Source organism: Pipistrellus kuhlii, unplaced genomic scaffold, assembly GCF_014108245.1.
Source record: "Pipistrellus kuhlii isolate mPipKuh1 unplaced genomic scaffold, mPipKuh1.p scaffold_m20_p_3, whole genome shotgun sequence".
In the NCBI taxonomy this organism is placed as follows: Eukaryota; Metazoa; Chordata; class Mammalia; order Chiroptera; family Vespertilionidae; genus Pipistrellus; species Pipistrellus kuhlii.
This window is the reverse complement of record NW_023425529.1, coordinates 6,768,814-6,792,795: the sequence shown is the minus strand read 5'-3', so window position 1 is coordinate 6,792,795 and position 23,982 is coordinate 6,768,814. Positions and strand designations below refer to the sequence as shown.

Sequence of the window (23,982 nt, the reverse complement as noted above, 5' to 3'; positions counted from 1 at the left end):
CCCACAGATTACTTTTAGACAAATAACAGATATTATTTGTATTACCTAATTCATAAATATTATAGCAGGTACTAAATTAAAAGAACTCCTTTTCCAGCTTTTTTGTGCTATAATCCTAGCTAATAAAAGAGTAATATGCAAATTGACCATACCTCCGCTATACCCAACAGCCACGCCCACCAGCCAATCAGGAGCAAGTATAAAATTAACCCAACCAAGATGGCTGCGGCCACAGAGAGAGCAGGAAGCTAAGCTTTCCGCCTATCCTGGCCTGCCTCTGCTTAAGGCTACAAAGTTTCAATTACAGAAGATAAATAAATCCCAGCAAAAATGGTGGCAGCCATGGAGCTGGAGAGAGCAGGAGGCTTGAGTTGCCCTCGGCAATGGAGGAAGCCAAGTTTATGCAGCCCTGGCCTGCCTTGGCCTCTGCCTAAGGCTACAAAGTTTCAGTTATAGAGGATAAATAAGTCCCAAATACCAGGGCCCCCGCTTGGGTTGATGGGGGGCATGGCCAGCCTGAAAACCACCACAAGCCCCTCACCCAGGCCACCCCATGCCCCAAGGGAACCCTCACTCTGATTTGGGACACCCTTCAGGGCAAACCAGCCGACCTCCACCCATGCACCTGGCCTCTATCCTATCTAATCATATCTAATAAAAGAATAATATGCAAATTGACCAACACTCCAACACACAAGATGGCTGCCCCCATGTGGTCAAAGATGACTGCTCCCATGTGGACACAAGATGGCCACCACAAGATGGCTAGCAGGGGAGGGCAGTTGGGAGGGACCAGATCTACAAGGGAGGGCAGTTGTGGGCAATCAAGCCTGCAGGGAAGGGCAGTTAGAGGTGACCAGGCTGGCAGAGGAGGGAAGTTGGGGACAACTGGGGCTTCAGAGAAGGGCAGTTAGGGTGGGGACCCAGGCCTGCAGGGGAGAGAAGTTGGGGGGAACCAGGCCTGCAGGGAAGAGCCGTTAGTGATGTCCATGCCTGCAGGGGAGGGCAGTTAGGGGCAAACAGGCTGGCAGGGGAGCAGTTAGGCATCAATCAGGCTGGCATGGGAGTGGTTAGGGGGTGATCAGGCTGGCAGGCAGAAGCAGTTAGGGGCAAGCAGAAAGTCAGGCAGGCGAGCAGTTGGGAGCCAGCAGGTCTAGATTGTGAGAGGGGTCCCAGATTTGAAAGAGTGCAGGCTGGGCTGAGAGACACACACCCTCATGCACAAATTTTGTACACTGGGCCTCTAGTGGTAAACATAATCAACTACTATAGATGACAATAAAGGACCTTATAGGTTCAACTTTGGGCTGCTCTACTCTGTAATTTTTTTAAAGCTCCACCTTGCCCAATCCCATTTAACTCTTTACCACTGAAAAGGTTTTTGCTACCATTTGGGTGCTTTGCCGCAAGGTAAAGTAGTTTAGGTTTATACTAGTCCTCTGCATGGGTCTAACATCTATACTGGATGTGGTGGGAAATAGTAGTCATTACACTCTGCCTATTTAGAAGTATCCAGCTCAAGTCCTTATAAAAGCAGGCATTTAACACTTATTAAAAGATAACTCTCCCTCTCTTTGTCCCAGGAGCTTTCTGCAACACACATCCATATCTATCTTTCTTGCATCCATTCAGTCCTCTTTACTGACCACTCATTTTGGCATTTACTTGTGATATCATTTAATGATTTAAAGACACTGAATGTTCATCTGTTTTGCCTTTATCTACTAGGGGCGTCGAACTCAATCAGAGAAGGGGCCAAAATCTAAAATCCAGCCTAAATCGCAGGCCGAATGGTTTACTGAACAGTCATAAACTGTCATTGTGATGGAAAGCAGCGGAGTGCAGTGATGACAGCGCGGTGCGGGCCACATTGCAAGGCCTGGCGGGACGGATTTGGCCCGCGGGCCTTGTGTTTGACACATGTGATCTAGACTGTAAACTCCCCAATGATAAGATTTTTGTTATCTTCTAGTGTTAAACATATGGCTGGTGTATAACAAATGCCCAATGTTTTGGTTAGATTCTCCTGACTCTAAGAAACAAAGGCTATAGTAACCATAAGTAATAGAGGAACCAGGCAAAGCCAAATAGCCATAGGAAGAGCAGGGCGTGTAGCAGAATCAGACTACAGGATATTTAGTGTTTTACCACTCTGTAGGTTAGAACCAGGGGTAGGAGGCAGATTCAAACTGGGGTACTTAGATTATTTTCCCCCAGACATATAGACTTGGGTATCAATGATTCTAGTAAGAAAGCTGTTTGAAGCTGATCTGGTTAGGGACAAAGGAAAGATAATGGAAGTGGGAATAAGGAAAGAGAAGCTAGAGGTGGAAGTGAGAAAAGCAGAGGGTAGCTCCCTTGGTCATAGAGTCTACCAGTTGGTGGCTGTAGCTCCTCATGAGGTCTGGCTGCACACAGTGCCCTTGCCTCCCATGAGATATTTACACAAACATCTCCTCAACTCCACCTCCTTTTTGACTTCAGCTCAAGTGGGTTTCTCTTTCTTACAAAAATAAAAAATAAAAAAATGACCCTTTTTAGTAAATCAATTTCCTACTCTAAAATGATTCCTCACTAAGACCATAAGATAGTGATCTCTTAAAGCACTATTTACTATTTTATTAAGTTTTATTAAAATTGGTTAATGGCTTACCTTTCAAAATTGAAGGCCCTCCTTTTTGGAACTATTGGGAAGAGAGAACATCACTTCCAGTGTGCACACGAGAAAATTCCAAGTCACAGGGAGAGGTGAATCAAACAAACCAATGGCTAAAAAAGAGGAGAACAAATTTAGCAACTGACAGAAACAATAAGAGAGAATCTTCAATAATTACTGATGCTCTGTCCCAGGTTCAGGTTAGGAGACTTAGAGAGAATTCAGAGCTGGAAGCAGGAAATAATGCAAAAAGGAAATTGAGCTAAAAAATGGGAGGTAAGCCAGATGGGGTTTCTTCTTTACAATTGACTGTGGTTGAGCAGGAGGAAGAGATGCTAGAGGAGACTGATGAAATGCAGCCCCTGGCTAAGTATATACACATTAAAGATGATTCTATGAAAGAGCTGGAAGTGCAACTGGTTGACCCCAAAGACATGCCAGATACAACATGCCCGACCCAGTTTTACTTCTTCAGGAAAAGTTACCTTGGCAGAGTCTCAAAGTCAAGAAACTCCAGGAAAACAAAGACAACAGTGACTTCTAATGCTGGAAGAGTTGGTAGATAAACCAATTGAGCTCATTGAGACCTTTTAAGCAGAGAACAGCTCGATGGCCATCTAATGAAGTTTTATACTCAAACAGGAAACAGTAAGAGTGAATTCTGTTAAACTGGAAGGTTCCTAGGTACTATGCAGTCTTCTCTAAGGGCTTCTTAAGAGGAGCCTGGAGCGCTTAAGCAGAATGAAGACTCTGGCCCCCACTGCCTCTGGAGAAAAGGGAAATTAGGAAGGCCACCAAAAGCAGGCCTTCTGAGCACTGGTGGGTGGGAGAACTTTGTCCACTGTGGCAGAGATTATTGGTGACTTCTGATAGCAGAACTGTTAGCATGATCTGTGAAGTTAAATCTCACATTAATTCACCCGGATATTATTATTATTTTTTTAGATATTTAAATTATTTATTTTGTTTTGTTTATAATGATTTTAATAATAACAAAAAAGGGCTACGGCATATGAAGAATTTCCTTGCGTAATTCACCCAGATATTAGATCTCTAAACCACATGAGGTTACAAAATGTATTTGCACATTTTAAATCATTCTAGTTCATTCCCGTCCCTAAGTCTAAAAGAGCAGCCCCTTATGCTCTTAAAGGTCAGCATTTCATGCTAATTTCAGTAATATAACTAGAGTTTGAAGATGCTCAATTTGCTTTTATGTTTTTGCCTAATTGCTCACCACACTTGAGCACTGTTGGCTACTTTCTGCTTTCAAATACTCCTTACCTCTACAATACAGCATCAGGAAGCACATTTGTGCAATGGACATGTTCCTGACAAATGTAAATCAGGTTTTGTGTTTTTTTTTAAACTAATTCTATTTTCCCATAGTTCCAATAGCTTCAGAGATGCTTAATCTTCATCCGTGATTGATCAGTTGGCAGTGTTGGTCAACTTCAGTTTTAAGTTACTCTACCATAAACCAAGTAATTCCTCTTCGTTAAAAAAATCATCTAAATGTATTATCAATTGTTACTCTATAAGGAAAAAAGGGCAAGTCTTTCATAATGTACATTTTCCATCTTCTTTCTTTAGATTTAGAATTTAATATCAGGTGTGCTACTTCAGAGTTTTCATATGGCCCTACTTCATCCCAACTTTTTCCATTTTAACATCTTTCTTTTGGTCAAACTTATTGAGATGTAACTTAATTCAATAAAATTAGTCTTTTTAGTGTATAATTCTGAGTTTTGAAAGATGCGTACATTGTGTTTTCCACATCACACTTTAGATACAGAACAGTTCCATCACCCTCCAAAATTCCCTCAATTCCCTTATTAGTTAACCCCGCCCAGCTCTCAACTACTTTTGAGTTTGCATCTTCCACTTAGAATGATACATTTGAGATTCATTTGTATTGTTTGGTCCCTTTGAGTAGATTTCAATGTATATATGCACCACCATTTGTTTATCCATTCTCCAATTAAATGGCACTTAGATTGGCCCTAGTTTTTGGCTATTATAAAATGTGTATTCAAGTTTTTGTGTGAACATGTTTTCATTTCTCTTGTGTAAATATCTAGGAGTCCTATAGTAAGTGCATGTTTAATTTTATAAGAAACTGCCGAATGTTTTCCCAAGTGTTTCTACCATTCTGTATTTCCATTCTGTATTTCCATCAACAATGTTTAGAAGTTCTTATTGACCCACATCCTCAATAGCATTTGCAATTGTTTTTATTTTAACCAAGTTGTGGTTTTAATTAGCATTTCCCTAGTGACTAATGATCTTAAGCATCATTTTTATGCCATCCATTATCTTGTATGGATATTGTTCAATTATATTTTTAAGAATTGGTTTGTCTTATGTAGTTCATATATTCTGAACACAGAATATGTATTTATCAGATATGTATTTTGCAAATATTTTCTTCCAGCCTGATGCTTATTCTTTTGTTTCCTTAAGTGTCACCCAAAGAGCATAAGTTTTTTAATACATTTTTTTCTTTTATGGACTGTGCTTTAGGTATTATATAAGACATTTTTTGTCTCACCCAAGATTACAAAGATTTTCTTCTGTGTTTTCTTCTAAAAGCTTTCTAATTTTACATTATGTCTATGAACCATTTTGAATTATTTTACAGGTGGTGCAAGGAATGGATTGACAGACCAAAGTTCTTTTTTTTTCCTTGCAAAATGATGTCCAATTACTCCAGCATCATGTTTCTTTTCACTATTCTTTTTATAAGGTTGCATGTAGCAAACATGCTATATAGAATCTACAAAAAGTATGGAACCCCGTCAGCTTTTGAGTGACAAGCATATGGCTGGATATAGGAGAGCAGTTCCGTTTCTCTGACTGGCAAGAAGTGCCTACATAGTATGCTTTCACTTCATCGACATGCACACTACTGGACAGTCCAAATTGTTAATGCCCTCTAGGCAAAGGTCACCAGGAACACATCTGTGGCTGAACAAGTTGAACTCGTTACTTGGTGCTGCCAGGAAGAACACAGTATGGGGAACTGGGAGGCATCTTAGTAAGAGGGTGCTACAAAGATTTGAGTTTGTGGTAGGTGATTTGGGGGACTTTGCTCTAAAGTTAGATGCTGTCAAGAAGCAGCGGTAATTCTGTGACTGTAGCTTAATAAACCTTATGTAGAAAAAGGGAATGAGTTTAAAGCTGTAATTGGTAAAGAAGTAACAGCCACTCATATTAGTTTGATATTTTCAGTTTGTATATTCCACCTGCAGGCTTGAGTAAGGTCCACATTTTTGTCAGTGTTCAGACATGATGATGGAGTAGTTTTTTATTTCTGTCCTGATCCATCATGGTCATGGAACGACCTTTCCTGAAGTTGATGTTCTCAGAAACTCTCTGTTCAATAGGAGGCACCAAGGCCTAGCTGTGCCTGGTCAGTTCCCAGCAACACAAAGACCCAACTGACAGCGCCAGACCAGCTACCTGGTATGGGGGACATCTTTTCTCTTTTTCAGAATATAGTGGCTAAGAACTGAGGCCCTAGGTTATGAAGGTTCTGAGAAGGAAAGCACAACCCATTAGGCTACACAACAGGTTGACCTACACACTCGCGTAACACACAGGAACTGAGGCCCTGGAGTAAAAAACAATGTTTGATTCCTAGGTCTGCTCTTCACTACCCTGTTTCCCCGAAAATAAGACAGTGTCTTATATTAACTTTTTCTCCCAAAGTTGGGCTAGGTCTTATTTTCAGGGGATGTCTTATCTTTCCATGCGCTAGGTCTTATTTTCGGAGGATGTCTTATTTTCGGGGAAACACGGTACCTATGGGCCCATGGGTAAATTACCTAACTTCTCTATGCCTCAGCTTCCTCATACGAATATGGAGGATAATAATGGTACTTGCCTCATTGGATAGTTGGGAGAAATGAGATGATACCTACTAAAAACTTGTACCAAGTAAATCTTATTATTATTATATAACAGAAAATATATTGGGGCAGAGAAAAAAACAAACAAACCAATTTTAGTCCAGAAAATTGTGCCAGCTAAGTCAAAGAGTAGTAAAAATGTGAGACTAGAAAAGGACACTAAACACTAATAGGTTTGGCTCAGCGGATAGAGCATTGGCTTGCGGACTCAAGGGTCCCAGGTTTGATTCTAGTCAAGGTCATGTACCTTGGTTTCGGGGATATCCCCAGTAGGGGGTGTGCAGGAGGCAGCTGATCAATTTTTCTCTCTCACTGATGTTTCTAACTCTCTCTCCCTTCCTCTCTGTAAAAAATCAATAAAATATTTATATATTTTTAAAAAGCAAAAGCAGCCAAAACTGGTTTGGCTCAATGGATAGAGCGTCGGCTTGGAGACTGAAAGGTCCCCGGTTCGATTCCGGTCAAGGGCATGTACCTTGGTTGCGGGCATATCCCCAGTAGGGGATGTGCAAGAGGCAGCTGATCAATGACTCTCTCTCATGGATGTTTCTAACTCTCTCTCTCTCTCTCCCTTCCTCTCTGTACAAAATCAATAATATATATTTTTTTAAAAAAAGCAAAAGCAAAATAACTTACTTTGGGTTGTAATCTATATAAACCTATTCATTGTCCAGCTTACTTTTGAGAGAGACATTGATTTGTTGTTCCACTTATTTATGCATCCATTGGAGTCCTGTACGTGTCCTGCCACGGGATGATACTTTAATCAACTGAGCTACTGGGTCAGGGCCCCAAATCATATTTCAAAGCGACAAGATTATTTAATGTCGTCTTTAAATTCTAGAAAACGAAAATATCTTGATAGTCTCAGCACAATGGTCTAAGCAGATTTGATAGGCTGCTTTGACAAACCAATGATTAGGTTGAAACCATAAAACAACTGAAGACGTGGATCAAAGTCAGCTTCTTCCAGATACTTCCCTTGGTTGTCCTTTTCTGAACCTTGTCAACAGTTGCTCAGTTGCACCACCCTGCTGACTTTGCATTCGGAAAAAACATTCTGTTGAGTCATTGATTGGTTGCTTCCACGTGTATATTTTGTCTTGCTAATTAGACTGTGAAGGAAGATCTTAAACCAGTCTAGGAATTCCGTTTATAAAGCCCTTACAAACCCACCACCTCTTGCTTCTCTTAGAAAAAAAACAAAAAAAAAAACCCTATAATTGACTTATGGTCATCTTCATTTTTTAAGTGTGGAAAGAAGATACCGTTTATCTAGCGCAGCAGCCTCTGCACAGCGTATCTATAAAGGCCGCGCAGGGACCTGTGGTTAAAAGCCCACGTGGGAGCGGAGCGAGGCTTCGCACCCGGGAGCTGCGGCCCAGCAGTGCCCTCACCCAGCTCCTCTCAGCACCTCCCAGGGCAACGAGCGGGCCTCAGTCGGGGCCGGAGGCCTGGGAGGCACCCGCTAGGCTGTGGGGAGCGAGGGAGCAGCCTGAGGCCAGGTTTCCGAATGGCCAGTTCACTTCTGTTTTCCCATTTGGGGTGCATGGCGGGCCTGGGCACTGCAGGCATTCCAGCGCTGGGCGCCGGGGACGACCTAGGGGGTGATGCTCTCAGGAAGCTCAATTTAAGGGCACGGAAGATGTACGGTAACAAGTGATGAGCGCGCTCTCCCGTCACCCCAGTCACCTCCACAGCAAAGGCGTGCGAGCCCCCAAGTCCAGGGTTGCGAGAAGACCCGGCCGGTCACTGCCCCGCGGGGAAGCAGGTAGGAAGGAGGCTGAGACCCCAGGGCAAAGAGCCGAGGAAATTTGGCGAGCGTCCCACCTTCCCGGGGCGAAGGTTCTGAATTCCGGGCGACCGTTATGGTAACGGAACGACGGCTCCAGGTAGCCGCCGGGGCTGGGGTTCGGTACCCTTCAGGTAGCCGCCGCCGCCGTGTTCGCAGGGCTCGGCGCCCCTCGCCCCTTCTGATTGGCTGGAGGAGGAAAAGGGCGGGGAGACCCCTGGAGGAGGCGCGCGCAGGGTTTCCCGCGGAGGCTCCGAGGGGGCGAAGGGGCGGGACCTGGGCTGGAGGGGTGGGGGTGAGGGCGTCGCGCGTGCGCAAGGCGGGAGGCGGCGGCTGGGGGCTGCTGGGAGGGCGGGGCAGCCGGAGAAACGGGTGGGCGCCGGGGAGGCCCGGGTTGCGCGTGCGCGTGCGCGTTGGCGTCCGAGTCGTGGGAGGAGGCGGGAGCTGTCGAGGCGGCAGAGGGGGCGGGTCGCGGCGGGCGCCACGTCCGCAGCCAGAGGCCAGCGCCGCCGTCAACGGAGTCTTTGGCTTCACGGCTTGAGGAGGCGCCTCCGGAACCCGCAACCGCCCGAGGCTGTGCCCGCCGCGCCAGCCGCCTCGGCTCTTCTCGGTTCTGCCCTCTCCCTCCGCCGGCCCCAGCCCAGGCGGCGGCCCCGACCCCGGCGGTAAGTCGGGCTGGCGGGGCGGGGGGCACCGTCCCGGCTTGTGGCCCCCCTCTCGGTCGGTCGCCTTCTTCCGTTAGCTCTGCACCTCACCGCCCCTCTCTCCGGGCCTGGCTGCCGCGAGTGGGGCCTTGGGGAGCATCGAGCTGGAAAGGGGGAGGGGCTGGGCGATGTTGGGGGGCCGACGGAGGTTCGCTGGCGTAGTCACCCCCCCTTCACCTGTCCCGGGCTCCCCCGCCGCGGCGTGAGATTGGGATCTCGCCTGGCAGGTCTCCGCCTGGCTTCCTAGCTCGTTGGGTGTCATGCTGGCAGAATGGGGGAGTCATCCGCCTGGGAGAGGAGAGGAGAGGGATGCCGCCGAGCGGCTGTGCCGGGCTCCCCGCCCCGCTGCCTCCTGACCTGTTGATAAGCCGCTCCCTGGGGTTCGGGCGCACGAACCTTGGTCCCCGGTGGACATTCCCCGGGCGCTGCCCAGGGAGGAAAGCTCTCACCCCCGCACCTAACCTAAACCTCCAAGTGCGGGGCCCGAGGGGCGCTGGCGGCGCCGGGGGGTGCCAGGGGACCGCTGGCGCATTGGTCGCCCGAGGCTCAATTAGCACCTAGCCTGCTAAGCACACGCTAGACCGGTTCCCAAGCTCCCGCTTCCCATCAGATGCCGTCTCCCAAACAGATCGCCTCTTCTGTGTGCGGAGACAGGGATCCTGGTGTCCTGTGGGAGCGGGGGTGTGCGGGGCGTACAACGTGGAGCCGAGGGAGGTGCTGCGCCCAGCTCTAGCCAAGGCTCCTCCAGGGTTATTTTCTGCCTCTCCTGCCACGTCACTCCCTCTGCTAAAGGGAGAGAAGAAAAAAAAAAAAAAAGACTTGCCAGTACCTAAAGGGACCAGTTGTGGGGAGAGGGGCCGCCGGGAAAGGCTCACAAACACCTAGGAAAAGGAAAATTATTTGATCTGTTACGCCCTTGTGAACACCGTGCCGATTCCAGATGAAAGTGTTTACTACCTGTGATTATTTGCTATATGCTTTTTAGCCTTTAAAACTTCCACTGGTGCGGGTGCTCAGGAATATGAATGCATCAACCTGTACATGACTGTATGTCCATACCTATTGTTGTTTTTTTTTAAAGAGAGGAGTAACCTTTAATAAATCCATATGCATCCTGTTTTGATTTTTTTTACACTTTTATTTCTTCAGTCATTGTTACAATAAATGTACCAGAAACCACGGTCAGTAAAAAATTGTCTACATGTAGGCACATCGTTAGAAAAGCTTGAAGTAGTTCGTGTGTGTGTGTGTGTGTGTTAGATTTTTTTTTTTTTTAAATACAGGGAAATCTTTACCTTTCTTTGTTTCAGTCATTATTTGCTGTTTTGCTACTTCCTGAAGATAACTCACTGGATTATATATATAAACACCTTCAGAGGAGGGCCTTTATATGCTTGTTCAGGCTGAAACCCCAGTACCTAATACAGTGTCTGACTCATAGTAGGCACACAAATACCTGTTGAGCTAATGAGGTAATAACTTATGAAGATGGTTGATGTACTGGTTATCTGGTTTGTTAGTGTACTGTATTGCTGCTTAATGTTTTCATTTAAGGGCAACACTTAAAAATTGCCATTTTGATACTGTCAATTGTTACTTGTCACTAGGTAATCACAAGTTTTACTGGCAGATTATTTTTTTCTATCCTGCCAGATTCAGTGCATTTCTTATAGTCAATTTGCTGTTGATTGAATAGGCAAGGCCCATCTTAAAAGCAGCCTGTTCAGGATACTTGGTTAACTAGAGAAGCCTAAAAATAGTAAGCTGGTATTTTCTATGCACTGCTTGTTGGTGTGTGTGTGCCCTGCATAAATATATATTTGAAACTCCTTGTAGTTATTTGGCAAAGAACTCACCCTCACATGGGAGTGAGGATGTGGCAAAGTTTCTATATAATAGAATATGAAGAAGAATTTAACTAATTCAGTTATAGTCTTTTTATAGGGAAATTAGCACTTACTGTTTAATAACAGGTTTTTGAAGTGGCATTTAAGGTAAACTGCTCTACGCTGGATTTTGTGGAAAGCTTTATACAGCTTGTTAAGTGCTGTTTAGATTTCTTTGGTACATATGGAGGGGTTTAACCACAGGCAAATTTTTGCACTCCTTTCAAACTTTATTTTCATTATTAATGCAGACTTACATATACGTAAAGTGTTATAGATATCCACAAACAACATTGATTCATCTGTTTTCCTTTTAAAAATAAAGCTTCCTAAGAGACATTTGTTTACTTATTTATATTTTTGGAAGAAATAATCCTCTTGCCGGAACTGGTTTGGCTCAGTGGATAGAGCGTCGGTCTGCGGACTAAAAGGTCCCAGGTTTGATTCCGGTCAAGGGCATCTACCTTGGTTTCGGGCATATCCCCAGTAGGGGGTGTGCAAGAGGCAAATGGTCGATGTTTCTCTCTCATCAATGTTTCTAGCGCTCTGTCCCTCTCCCTTCCTCTCTGTGAAAAATCAATAAAAAATATTTTTTTAAAAAATAATCCTCTAGGAAAAAGTGTTATTAATCCTTGCTCAATATATTTGCCAGCTGCAATAACAGTGATATTATTGTACTGGACAAGTCCTGCACATTTCAGTTTGTTAAAAAAAAGCACAAACTTATAACCAGCTTTAAGTTGGTAGTTTGTTCACACATCAGGACCAAATAGTAAAATGTTCATAAATCGTTTGTTCTACCCTAAAGGCTGTTTTCTGTTTTTGCCTTCCTTAGAAAAGAGTATTGTTTGCAAAAAAAAACTTGTTTGCATTATGAATTCCTAGAGAGCATTTTTTTTTTTGTTTGGTTTTGAATGAAACTAAATTGATAAATGCAGGGAAAGTGTATCCAAACTGGATTGTAAACTCTGGTTGAGAGTAGTCCTGTATCCTTAATCACACTGAAATCTTCAGTGCCTGATAGATGCCTGGCACATAGTAGGGACTCAAATGTGTGGTGGGTGAGGTAATGACTCAGTGAATTTAGGGCAGATAGTTTACATAGAGTTTAATAATTCTGTATAAAGGTAACATTTAAAAATGGTCTTTTACGTCAGTTGTTACTTTTGCTTCCATGTGTTATATACTTATAAATTTTACTAGCAGATTATTTACTTTTCATAATTTTAAGAGTTTAAGGGTGTTTGTCTTCATAATCCCCAATTTAAGAGAAACAGCCCCCTTGTAATAATGATAATGAACAGGATGATAATGTAAAAAGTATTTATCCTTAGTGAGAAAGTGATAATATCCATAAAGAGGTGATATCCCCAAAAGTTTGACAAACATGTGTGGAGAAGTTTGTAATGGTATATGTGAGTAAAAAGTACAGATGGCATAGATAAGGATTTTAGCCAAAAAATACCCTTTTAAGGTAATTTGGTATCTTGTGACCAAATTGAGAATTTAGAAAAATATTCTACATATGGCATTTACACAGTTTTTATTACCCTAATTGTTCTAGAGGAATTTTAATACTGCATACTTGCTGTTACTACCAATGATGTACAAGAAACTCAAACACACACACACACCCACACACACACACACATCTACAGCCTCCTACGACTTTCAGAGCCGCTTAATAAGATCCTCTGGTCTAAGGAGTCAGGCTTCTGGCCTGGCAGAACTCCAGCTTTTCCATTTTATTTTTTATTGATAATCCTGTTGGAACTTTAGCTAACAATGTTCAGTGTAACTGTGGGTGTTTTTGTATAATAGTATCTAGATTTCTGTATGTCAAGCTTTTCTACCCTAGTACTCCAAAGGTAAGAGCAAAGTCATGAGGGAGATGGGGATGTGGTTGGGCTGGGAAGAGAGCTGGTAAATCTGAGTATATCCTGAATCAGTTCCAGGCTAGAATGAAATTTGGAAGTCTAGTAATCTTTAAAAATTTTCAAGTGCTTTTCTCTTTTTAATTAGTGTATATTTAAAAATTAAATAGCCTTTGGCTCAGTGGATAGAGCCTTTGGCTCAGTGGATAGAGCCTTGGCCTAAGGACTGAAAGGTTCCAGGTTCAATTCCGGTCAAGGGCGATGTTTCTAACTCTCTATCCCTCTCTCTTCCTCTCTGTAAAAAAAAAAAAAAAAAAAAAAAAAAAAAATTAAATAGCCGAAGCCGGTTTTGGTAGAGCATCGGTCTGCGGACTGAAAGGTCCCAGGTTCGATTCTGGTCAAGGGTATGCACATACATTGGTTGCGGGCACATCCCCGGTAGGGGGTGTGCAAGAGGCAGCTGGTCGATATTTCTCTCTCATCGACATTTCTAGCTATCTCTCTCCCTTCCTCCTCTTTGTGAAATATCAATAAAATATATTTTAAAAAACCACACCAAATCCTTTAAAAAAATTAAATAGTATTTTATTTATTTATTTTTTAAATATATTTTATTGATTTTGTACAGAGAGGAAGGGAGAGAGTTAGAAACATCAATGAGAGTCATCAATCAGCTACTGGGGATATGCCCGCAACCAAGGTACATGCCCTTGACCGGAATCGAACCCGGGACCCTTCAGTCCCCAAGCCAACGCTCTATCCATTGAGCCAAACCGGTTTCGGCTAAATAGTATTTTAAATTAAAACGCAAGTAGCCTGTCTCTCGTGTGGTTCTTGAAGCCCCTGGCATACATTGCCTAATCTTAAAGACGTACATCTGAAAAGCATGATTCTAGCTTAAAATTTTTGTTTGTTTTTTTTTAACCAAAAAGTTGGACCATATATTGTTATGCATTTTTGTGATGTTTAAAATTAATGTGGATTCAAATGATATTTTTATCCCACTAAATCCATAAATACTTTGTGTCTGTCCACAGCAAAAACATGTACTAACAAAATGGTAACAATGTAAGTAAGATACTTAAATTGCAGACCAGAGAAAATAGCAATTAGAGTGAAGTCTCAAGGTGGTGTGGAGTTGGGGATGAGGAAAATGGGACACACTATCTAGGCCACAGGAACTTAGCTAGTTGAGCAGAAATTTTAACTAAGAGTTCTGGAAGCCAGGTCTCAAAAAGAAGAAAACATGCTAAGTATTTTTTTTGGGGGGGGGAAAGTTTTCTGAGTACCTCTAATGGTTTCTGAATAGCTCTAAAGAAATGTGGGTAATTCCTTAACAGTGTGGTACAGTTAGTGTAGTAATAGCCTGCATAAGGTTGTTTGTCACGATTTCCTTCCCAGGGACATAACCAGTAATAAAACTCCGTGATGTCATTTTCCTCCAGTCAGCTTTTATGATTCAAGTACATTGTTTTCAGATGACCAACTTGATTTAAGGATGAAAACCTAGAATAACTAAGCAGATGAACTGTATAATCTTTAAAAATGTCCTTTATGTATATCACTGATTTCTAAGATTTAAAAATATGTATTTTTCTCTCATTTCAAAAGCAATATCTGTAGAAAATTAAAATATATTCATCTATGTAGAAATACTTTGTGAGTGTATGTGTGTATAATCTCTCCGCTCCCCCCATCTCCATACTGGCAACCTCTAGTATACTTTCTTCCAGTCTTTTTTAAAAAGCTGGATCAATGATATATTCCTCTTTATTTTTTAAAAAGCTGGATCAATGATATATTTTCTAAATGCAACATTACCTTTTCCCCATAGTATTTGATCTTAATAAATTATTTTAATGTCTGCCGTGTGTGTTTTTAGAAAGCATATAAATTCATCTCTTGCCTTCCATGAAGGTGTACTCATTTGACTATTCATCTCCTGGTATATTTTTTTCTTTTGTTGGCTTTTTTTTTCACCTCTTAAATATGAGCAGTCCAGTTATCAGTTTACTTCTCTTTTCCTTGATCACATCACCCACCTCCCACAGCTTCAGCTATCACTTCAAACCACTCTCAGGATCTCAAGTCAGACTCATGCTGAGTTTCAAGCCCCTTAAATCCTATTGCCTGCTAAACCTCTGTGGATGCCCTGAGGCATCTTCAAATACAACTGTTCAAAAACAAGTTCTTTTGCCCTAACCTGTTTGGCCTAGTAGTGGGTAGAGCATCAGTCAAGAACTCCTCCCAGGAATGCTTCACCTGATATTTTGTTTTTGTTCTTTGTCAAAGATTACATGTCTTTACTATCACTTTATTTTCTTTATTATTATTACTTTTAAATCGTATTTTATTGTTTTGCTTTTCAAAAATAATACTGTGAAGGTCTCAGGCCTACTTTTTTAGTTTTTACTTCATATATCTTTAAAATATTCCTAAGAGCCGTTTTTGAGCTCCCTCTCACCGATGGCTCCATGCCAGCCTCCCTGGAGGCTATGCCCTTGGCCTTGCTCGGTAGGGAGTTATCTTTGCAGACCTTACTCATCCTAGCAGCAGCTCTGATTAGGTGTCAGAGGACCATGAATGCTCTTCTGGCTGTTGCTGGCATGCTGCATGGCTGGAGGCAAGGTACTCTTTTGAGTGCTTCTTCAGGCAGATTCTCCCACCAGCAGTGGACCAGTGCCCCATTGTCCCATCCTCTCTCCAATACAGAATGAACTTTGCCAATCAGTCTCAATGCGCTTTCTTTATTTCTCTAGTTGTGGAACTTCCACTCAGCCAGCTTTGCTGCAGTTCTGAGTGGTAGATGTTCTGCCTTTTAGTTGTAATTTTGATGTGGTTGTGAGAGGCAGTAAGTATAGCTGTTTGCCTATGCCGCCATCTTGGTTCTCCCCTTTACTATCACTTTAACCTGTTAACCGAGCGGGACCTATAAATACGTCAAACGTAAACAATATCGGGAACGGGTAGGACGGATGAATATGTCCTTGAAATATATGTTGTGCCCTGAGAGGGACGGTATATATTGGGTCGGCAAGTAAGTAATTGCGGATTTTTTAAAGAAAATCAAAGACAATTTTTTCATGGAACTAAATAACTTTATTCTGTAATGTATTGCCCATTTTGATCAATGACCTTTTGCCATCTTTCAGGCAGCATCATAATCCCACGTTCAAAAAACTTCTGGTTTTTATTAGCAAAAAACTGAATCAGGTACGATTTGACATCATCATCATTATTGAAATTTTTACCATTCAAGGAGTTTTGTAAAGATCGAAACAAAAAGTAATCAGATGGTGCAAGGTCAGGACTATATGGTGGATGTGGCAAAACATCCCAACCAAGCTCCATTAATTTTTGCCGAGTGACCAAAGATGTGTGTGGCCTTGCATTGTCATGATGGAATACAACACCTTTTCGATTTGTCAATTTGGGCCGCTTTTCTTCAACTGCATTATTTAATTTCATTAGTTGTTCAATGTAGACATCAGAATTGATCGTTCGGTTGGGTGGTAAGAGTTCAAAGTAGACAATTCCTTTGTAATCCCACCAAACTGATAACAAAACCTTCTTTTGATGAATATCAGCTTTTGATGTTGTTTGAGTTGGTTCACCTGGCCTGCTCCACAATCTTTTCCGCTTGATATTGTTGTAAACAACCCATTTTTCATCGCCAGTTATCAGTCGTTTTAAAAATGGATCATTTTCATTACGTTTCTTTAGCAAATCGCAGCTGCTAATGCGTTGCGTTAACTGTGATTCTTTCAGTTCGTGAGGAACCCATGTATCGAGTTTTTGAACATAGCCAAGTTGTTTTAAGTGATTTTCAATGCATGTATGTGATACATGAAGCTTCTCTGCAATCTCACGTGTTGTACTGTGACAGTCCGAATTGATTATTGCTTTGATTAGGGCGTCATCAACTTCAACTGGACAACCAGAGCGTTTTTCATCTTTGAGTGAAAAATCACCAGAACGAAATTTGGCAAACCAATTTTGACACTGCCGTTCTTTTAAGGCTTCGTCACCATAAACAGCACATAACTTTTTATGAGCTTGCGATGCGTTTTTCCCTTTGTGGAAATAAAAAATCAAAATATGATGAAAATGTTCCTTTTGATTTTCCATTTTTCAACGAACGCCAAACGAAAACTACAAAACAGATCAAAAAACTTTTTTTACTGATTAACAGCTGAATAGCCAACTATCAAATAACAAAATGTGTTTTACATTTTTACTACGTCTGCAAACCTAAAAATTCAACTGAAGCCATATATATGTGAAACCCGCAATTACTTACTTGCCGACCCAATATTTTTTGTAATCTTTATAATTGTTTGTAAAATTTATAATTTTTTAATTCGACGTTTCCATTTTTTTGTTAGTATTCTTTTCTATTTGTAATTTTGTATTTTCCTTTGTGCTTTATGTATAAATAAATGAAAAAATATATATTTCATTTACTTTAATTAAGTATAAATAAAAAATAATAATAATATGAAATTACGTCCTCCGGGCGTGACGTACTGACATGTCCTAGTGAAAGAGTACGAGCCGTTACAAGTTGTGTAATTAAAAAGGGAACTCCCCGGTTAAATCTCAAGTGTGTATGGGATGATCTGCTAAATTCAAAAACCAGCATAAGATAGGTGTTCTTGGTAAGTGGCCCGAGTCACTACAGTAGCTGAAAGATATGTAAGCACACTGGCAGGTGCTGCAGGACTCTGGGATACAGTGAAGTCCCAACTTACACAGGATTTAGGTTTTAAAGGCACTGCAAGTTGAATTATTATACATAGTTAAAATTACCTTTGAAAAATCCCACTTCTCACAAACACTACTTCTCTTACCCTCATTGACTAACTTTGCCGTAATTATTGAGCTACAGGAAATATGGTTGAGTTTTTATCTGATCATTCAGTACTTCAAAATCATTAGCAATCATTAAGGAAAGGGAAACTTCCCTGACTTTCCTTTGACCACTTAAACCACTCTGTTCTGCAATATGTATGAACCTTGAATGCATTATTCTAAGTCTCCTAAGAGGTCTTTCTGCTTATTCTTGCTCTCCTATTGCATGTTCTCCCACAATAACCAGAATTGTTGTTTTTAAATATATAAATCAGAAATATCACTCCTCTCTGTTCAGTACCTTTTATTGGCTCCCCAACTCACTCAAAAGTTAAAAGCTAACCACCACCTGGCCTTATTAGCGCCTCGGTAGTCCAGAATACTTAGTGGACTGCTGGGACCACAACCCCAAGCAAGAAAATTTTAGACCAGTCTTGACTTGTTTTAATTTTCACTTAGTCAAGTGACTATAAAAGCAAATATTTTAAAATAGTAAAGGAGATCAACCAAAGAATTTGATTGCATATATGCATAACCCATGGTCACACACAATAGGATGGTGAAGGCCTGGGGTGGGAGGCGGGCTAGAAGGTGTCAATAGGGAAGAAGGGGGGACATATATATGTAATACTTTGACAATAAAGACTTTTGAAAATTCGTAAAGGAAATTGGGAAAGGAGTTTATGTTTTCTTCACCCTAGCATAGTTCTTTTACTACTTATACTTAGAGGTAATCATAGTACATTTTTCCCCATAGACTTTGGACTCTTTTGCTACCTACTTATTAGAGCTTTAAAAACAACATAAAAAAGTAATCAAAATTCTTCTTAGTGATTCAGACTGATGGTATCATCTCTATAGAAGGATGGCATATTTTTAAAGAAAATTTTCAGATAGAAAAAATTTTAGTCATACGTGTTTCTCTAACTCTGGAAATAAATTACAGTTGAGTTAGCCAATATTCTGTAAGAGGAAGCACTTAAAATTTTTGTCTGCTAACCCCCACCTTCCAACTTTCTTTAGTCATCTTCACTTTAAGTTGAAGCAGCAATAAAACAGGAAAACGTGTACTATACAATGCCTGCCATTCTTTGGTTGGTATTCTACCGTGTTTCCCCGAAAATAAAACATCCTCCGAAAATAAGACCTAGCACATGAAAAGATAAGACATCCCCTGAAAATAAGACCTAGCGCAACTTTGGGAGAAAAAATTAATATAAGACACCCGTGGAAACAGGTATATAATAAAGAGGTAATAGCAAATTGACCATCATTCCAACATACAAAATGACCACCCCATGTGGTCAGAGATGGCCGCCCCCATGTGGACACAAGATGGCCAGCAAGGGAGGGCAGTTGTAGGCGATCAGGCCAGCAGGAGAGGGACCAGGCCTGCAAGGTAGAGCAGTTAGGGGTGACTGGGCCAGTAGGGGAGGGCAATTGAGGGTGCCCAGGCCTGCAGAAGAGGACAGTTGCAGGGGCACCCAGGCTTACAGGGAGGGCAGTTAGGAGGACCAGGCTTGTAGGGGAGGAAAGTTGGGGGGAGGGGGAGAACATCAGGCCTGCAGGGGAGGACAGTTAGGGGTGACCAGGCTGGCAAGGGAGGGCAGTTAGGGGTGTCCGGGCCAGCAGGGGAAGGCAGTTGAAAGCGACTGGATCTGCAGGGGAGGGCAGTTGGCGTTGAGCCGGCAGGGAAGCAATTAGGTGTCAATCAAGCTGGCAGACAGGCAAGCAAGCAAGTGGTTGGGAGCCAGCAGTTCTGGATTGTGAGAGGGATCCCAGATTGGAGAGGGAGCAGGCTGAACTGAGGGACACTCCCCAACCACCGTACAAATTTCATGCACCGGGCCTCTAGTTTGAGATAAGATTTATATTGTCCACTAGTTTAAAAGTATGTCTTAAATACCACAAGAGAGAAACAAGTAGTCTTGTGATGGGCGTTTTAAAATGTTATCTTAATAAAGCTGATTAAGTCTTAATTGAGCATGTGATCAGTGGCAGTCTCCCATGTTGAGGTTAAAATGAAATGTGTGTTTTTTCAGATCATGAATCAGGCAGATAAAAATCAACAAGAAATCCCATCATACCTTAGTGATGAACCACCAGAAGGTAAGTATGCATTTGTAACACTAAAAATAGAACAAATATCCTATTGAATCCAAGTTCAGATTGTTTTTATTAGATTTAAAAAATAACTACCTTGTCAGTAAATACATTCCAAAAATAATCTATAATAAACCTTTTTAGCCTCTAAAAGAAAACAGATTTTGTTGAATGAGTACATGTAAAATTTATTTTTCTGTTACTCTTATTTTAAGACCATTTCACAAGAATATTATTTAATTTGTAAATAAGAATGGGTGGGATGCTGAGGAAAGTTGGACTGTTTAGTGTTGATACTGTACAAACAAACAAAAAAAGAGGTACTTGTGATTTGTTGTTAAATTCCTGTCATTTCATCTCATCCTATCTAATAAGAGAGTAATATGCAGATTGACCATTACTCCAACACACAATAGCTGCCCCCATGTGGTCAAAGATCCTGCCCCTATGTGGACACAAGATGGCCACCACAAAATGGCCAGCAGGGGAGGGCAGTTGGAAGGCACCAGACCTACAAGGAAGGGCAGTTGGAGGTGATCAACCCTGCAGGGGAAGGCAGTTAGGGGTGACCAGGTCAGCAGAGGAGGGAGGTTGGGGGCAAATAGGCTGGCAGGGGAGCAGTTAGACATCAATCAGGCTGGCATGGGAGTGGTTAGGGGGTGATCAGGCTGGCAGGCAGAAGTGGTTAGGGGCAAGCAGAAAGTCAGGCAGGCAAGCAGTTGGGAACCAGCAGTCCTGGATTGTGAGAGGGATGTCCGACTGCCCATTTAGGCCCAATCCCACTGGGCAGTCGGACATCCCTTGAGGGGTCCCAAATTGGAGAGGGTGCAGGCTGGGCTGAGGGACATCCCCCCTACCCCATGCATGAATTTCGTGCACTGGGCCTCTAGTTATTAATAATGGATAGCTCTCTTTTCCTATATTATACATGGTCTTAGGGTCTGCTTAATTTATATTCTCTTTAGTTTGGAAATTGTTATATCATGAATCATTTTATTCTTACCTTTACTTCAGCAATCCTTGGAAATACTAACTGTAGAGCTAAATGTCTTGATGGGCATTTTCTATTTGTGGTTTTGGTGTAGAATATTATTACCTTTAATTCGAAGTGATCTCTTTTGACAACTGCATGTTTGTACAGGGCAGTCATATTAGGTAAGAAAGAGAATCAAATTGGAGAATAGGAATGCTAAGTGACTTACAGAAAAGATAGATTAGGGGATGTCTCTAGGAAGAGGCTAAGGCTGAACTTCTAGCCCTAGGTATTGTATTTCATTCCCAGATCTGTTACCCATTGTCCAAAACTTTCTTCCTATATTTATGTTAGCAGACAAAAATGAAATCACTAGGAAAATGAACATAATGAAAAGTTCATACTTAAGCCTAAAAGAGGATAGAGGTAACTAAGCTTTAGTTTGCTGGAGAAATAATCTAGAAAATTATCACCTCACCTGTTTTCCTTGTTTTATTTTTTAGGGCTGGAGCCCTGAAAAGAAGTTAGGGCTCAGTGAAAAAGTTAATAAGGACTTTGTGAGAAAGTCACTAGGAAAGAGATAAACTCTCTCCAGGAGCATGACCTCCAGGGAATGGCTGTGCATGGCAACCTGCTAAACAACAGTAGTCTGCAAAGTAGATAATTTATAGGGTGTTGATTAAGAGTACACTGTAATTAGATCAACAGCATTAATATTTATTGGATTTGACTGAGAAAAACTATCTCCATTAAATGCTTGTACACCAAATTTAGCCTAGCAGTCTGATCCTATATGAAGTATTCCATGTGAAGCAGTTATGTTTTATCCTGAGGTCAGGATTTTCCTCCTCCTCTAGTATTACTGACCTTGACCTTGATTACAAAAGAATGACAAATTATGTAATCCTTTCCATCATAATTTTATACTTAATGCAGCAGTTCCCCCTTATGCACAGGGGATTACCCCTCCCCCCCAGTGGATTCCTGAAATGTTGGATGGTACCAAACCCTATGAATACTATGTTTTTTTCCTATACATATATGCCTATGATAAAACTCACTTTATAAATCAGACATGGCAAGAAATGAACAATAATAATAAGAAGAACAATTACGATATACTGTAAAAGAATTACACGAATGTGGTCTCCCTCTCTCAAACTAACTTATTGTGATGGACATTGATTATTTTTTACCTCTTAGGCAGGATGGGGGGATGGGTAAAAATTTCATCATGTTATTCAAAATGGTACACAATTTAAAGCTTATGAATTCTTTATTTCTGAAATTTGCCATTTAATATTTTCAAACCAAGGGAAACCATAGGTAAGGCATGACTATGGTATATTCAAATGCTGACCTATATCTTAAGCCTTTTAATTCAGCTATTTAAAAATTTATATTAACTATGTTTATTACTCAAATAGTTTAAAAAATTTGGATTTTAAAAATTTAGACATTGCTGAACATGAACATTTGTAATGTGGTCGAACTTTCAAAACCTTCTGATTGTTAGGAAGTCTTAGGTTACTTGATTTGTAATGTTTTTTGTAGACATATCTAACAATATCATTCTATTTTCTCATTAGGATCAATGAAAGATCACCCCCAGCAGCAACCAGGCATGTTGTCTCGTGTGACTGGCGGTATTTTCAGTGTTACAAAAGGAGCTGTTGGTGCCACCATTGGTGGCGTGGCTTGGATTGGTGGAAAGAGTCTGGAGGTGACCAAAACAGCTGTTACAACTGTGCCTTCCATGGGAATAGGGCTGGTGAAAGGGGGCGTGTCTGCTGTGGCTGGAGGTGTTACTGCTGTTGGGTCTGCGGTTGTAAACAAAGTGCCCTTAACAGGAAAGAAGAAAGACAAATCTGACTAAAACATGGAGATACGTTTGCTCTCTACAGCATTATGATGCCAGTGGCATTGAATTGCTAAATTATGGACTACAACTAAGTCAACTGTTTTGGACGTTTATCTTCTTTAACTGCTGTGTTGAAAGTATTGATGACTGGCTTTCGTCTAAAAAGAAGAGACCAATACTAGCACAGTGTATGAAGGTTTCTCATACTTAAATTCCAGCTTTTTATCTGGTAAAATGTTACACCTATCAGCTGTAACTGAAGATATATTTGAGTATTTACTATAAGTCTTTTAGTTTAACTAAAAATGTGAAAGTTGAATTTAGTGGATGATCTTTACAATTCCATATGTATAATGTGCCAGGTAACACATCTGTCCCTTCAAAAGGGAACCTTGAACTACATAAACTGTAATTTTGATGTGCCTACTAGTTTCAGATGTCTTAGTTTTTTTATAATGATAGTTGATTAGGCCAAGAGGCATTCTTTTTTTATTTAAGCTGGTAAAAGTAGCAAGATTTAGAGAAATTTAAAAGAAAAGATAAAGGGTTTTATGATCCCGAGTGTTAACCATCTTTTGTTAGATATACATTATATTTATTTCATCATCGATGCCTTACAAAAGAAAACATCTTTTCTAGCACCCTAATTGTGCAGTTCTTAGAATTATATATGGATTCTCTTAAAAGTTGTTTGTATGAGATCAGTTTTCCCTCTTTAAGAATCTTAGGAGTCGTGGGGTAAAGGAATTCCTTGCTCTTAGGTTAAATAGTGGTTAACTTTTTGTTATCTGTCTGTAGTTATGACCAGACAATATGCTTCAACCTTGGTTCATGCTCCATCATCAGTACACCTCACAGTGCCTAAGCAACATGTCTTTGCTAGTCAGAAGCTTTGTTGGAAGTTTCAGATTAAGGATGACAAATAATTTTCAGTTTTCAAATAATTACCTAGAACAGAACATCCCAGATATAAAAAGAATACTTCACATTTATTTTACATTTGGATGGCTTAAATTATAAGCAGGTCTTTTAAAAACATAGTAAAAGAGCCACAAATATGTGGGAGCTGCCTTTTAAATGGAATGAAATGGGCTCCATGGATTAGTTTTGAATGTAAAATATGTGCTTTCAATGGTTTTTAAATAGGCTTTTAAAATATTATCTCACCATCCTTTAAAGCAGCTGTAGACTTTGTACCATTTTCAAAGTCAAATTCAGGCAGGGAACTGAAGTTTTTGATTGCGGATAAGTGTGTCATGTCTTAACATATCTCATCATGTCTCATTCATTCTCAAAGAATATGACTTAGCTGAAATTCATTTTTTTGTTGTTTCATAAGAAATTTAAAAGTGGCATAATATATATATATAT

The 23,982-nt window shown here is 41.1% G+C and overlaps 2 protein-coding genes across 3 annotated transcripts in view; one reads left to right on the top strand and one right to left on the bottom strand.

Moving 5' to 3' along the window:
• Window positions 1-23,982, bottom strand: part of MTERF2 (mitochondrial transcription termination factor 2) — a 40,260-nt gene that overhangs the window by 2,883 nt on the left and 13,395 nt on the right. The window contains exon 3 of one of the 2 annotated variants that reach the window (XR_006742755.1): window positions 2,654-2,769. The exons of the other annotated variant lie outside the window; for it this stretch is intronic. The gene's annotated coding sequence lies outside the window, so the exon portion shown is untranslated. The remainder of the gene's footprint in view (window positions 1-2,653; window positions 2,770-23,982) is intronic. 2 annotated transcript variants of the gene reach the window in all.
• Window positions 8,892-23,642, top strand: TMEM263 (transmembrane protein 263). The gene is made up of 3 exons (XM_036457736.2): window positions 8,892-9,024; window positions 19,717-19,783; window positions 22,340-23,642. The coding sequence occupies exons 2-3, from the start codon at window positions 19,720-19,722 to the stop codon at window positions 22,624-22,626; spliced, it is 351 nt and encodes a 116-aa protein (XP_036313629.1). The 5' UTR covers window positions 8,892-9,024; window positions 19,717-19,719; the 3' UTR covers window positions 22,627-23,642.

Excerpts from the sequence above, each read along its gene's own strand:
- TMEM263 (XM_036457736.2), top strand. The coding sequence starts at position 19,720 with ATGAATCAGGCAGATAAAAATCAACAAGAAATCCCATCATACCTTAGT. Across the intron at positions 19,784-22,339 it reads TAGTGATGAACCACCAGAAG|GATCAATGAAAGATCACCCC; the intron begins GTAAGTATGCAT and ends TTTTCTCATTAG.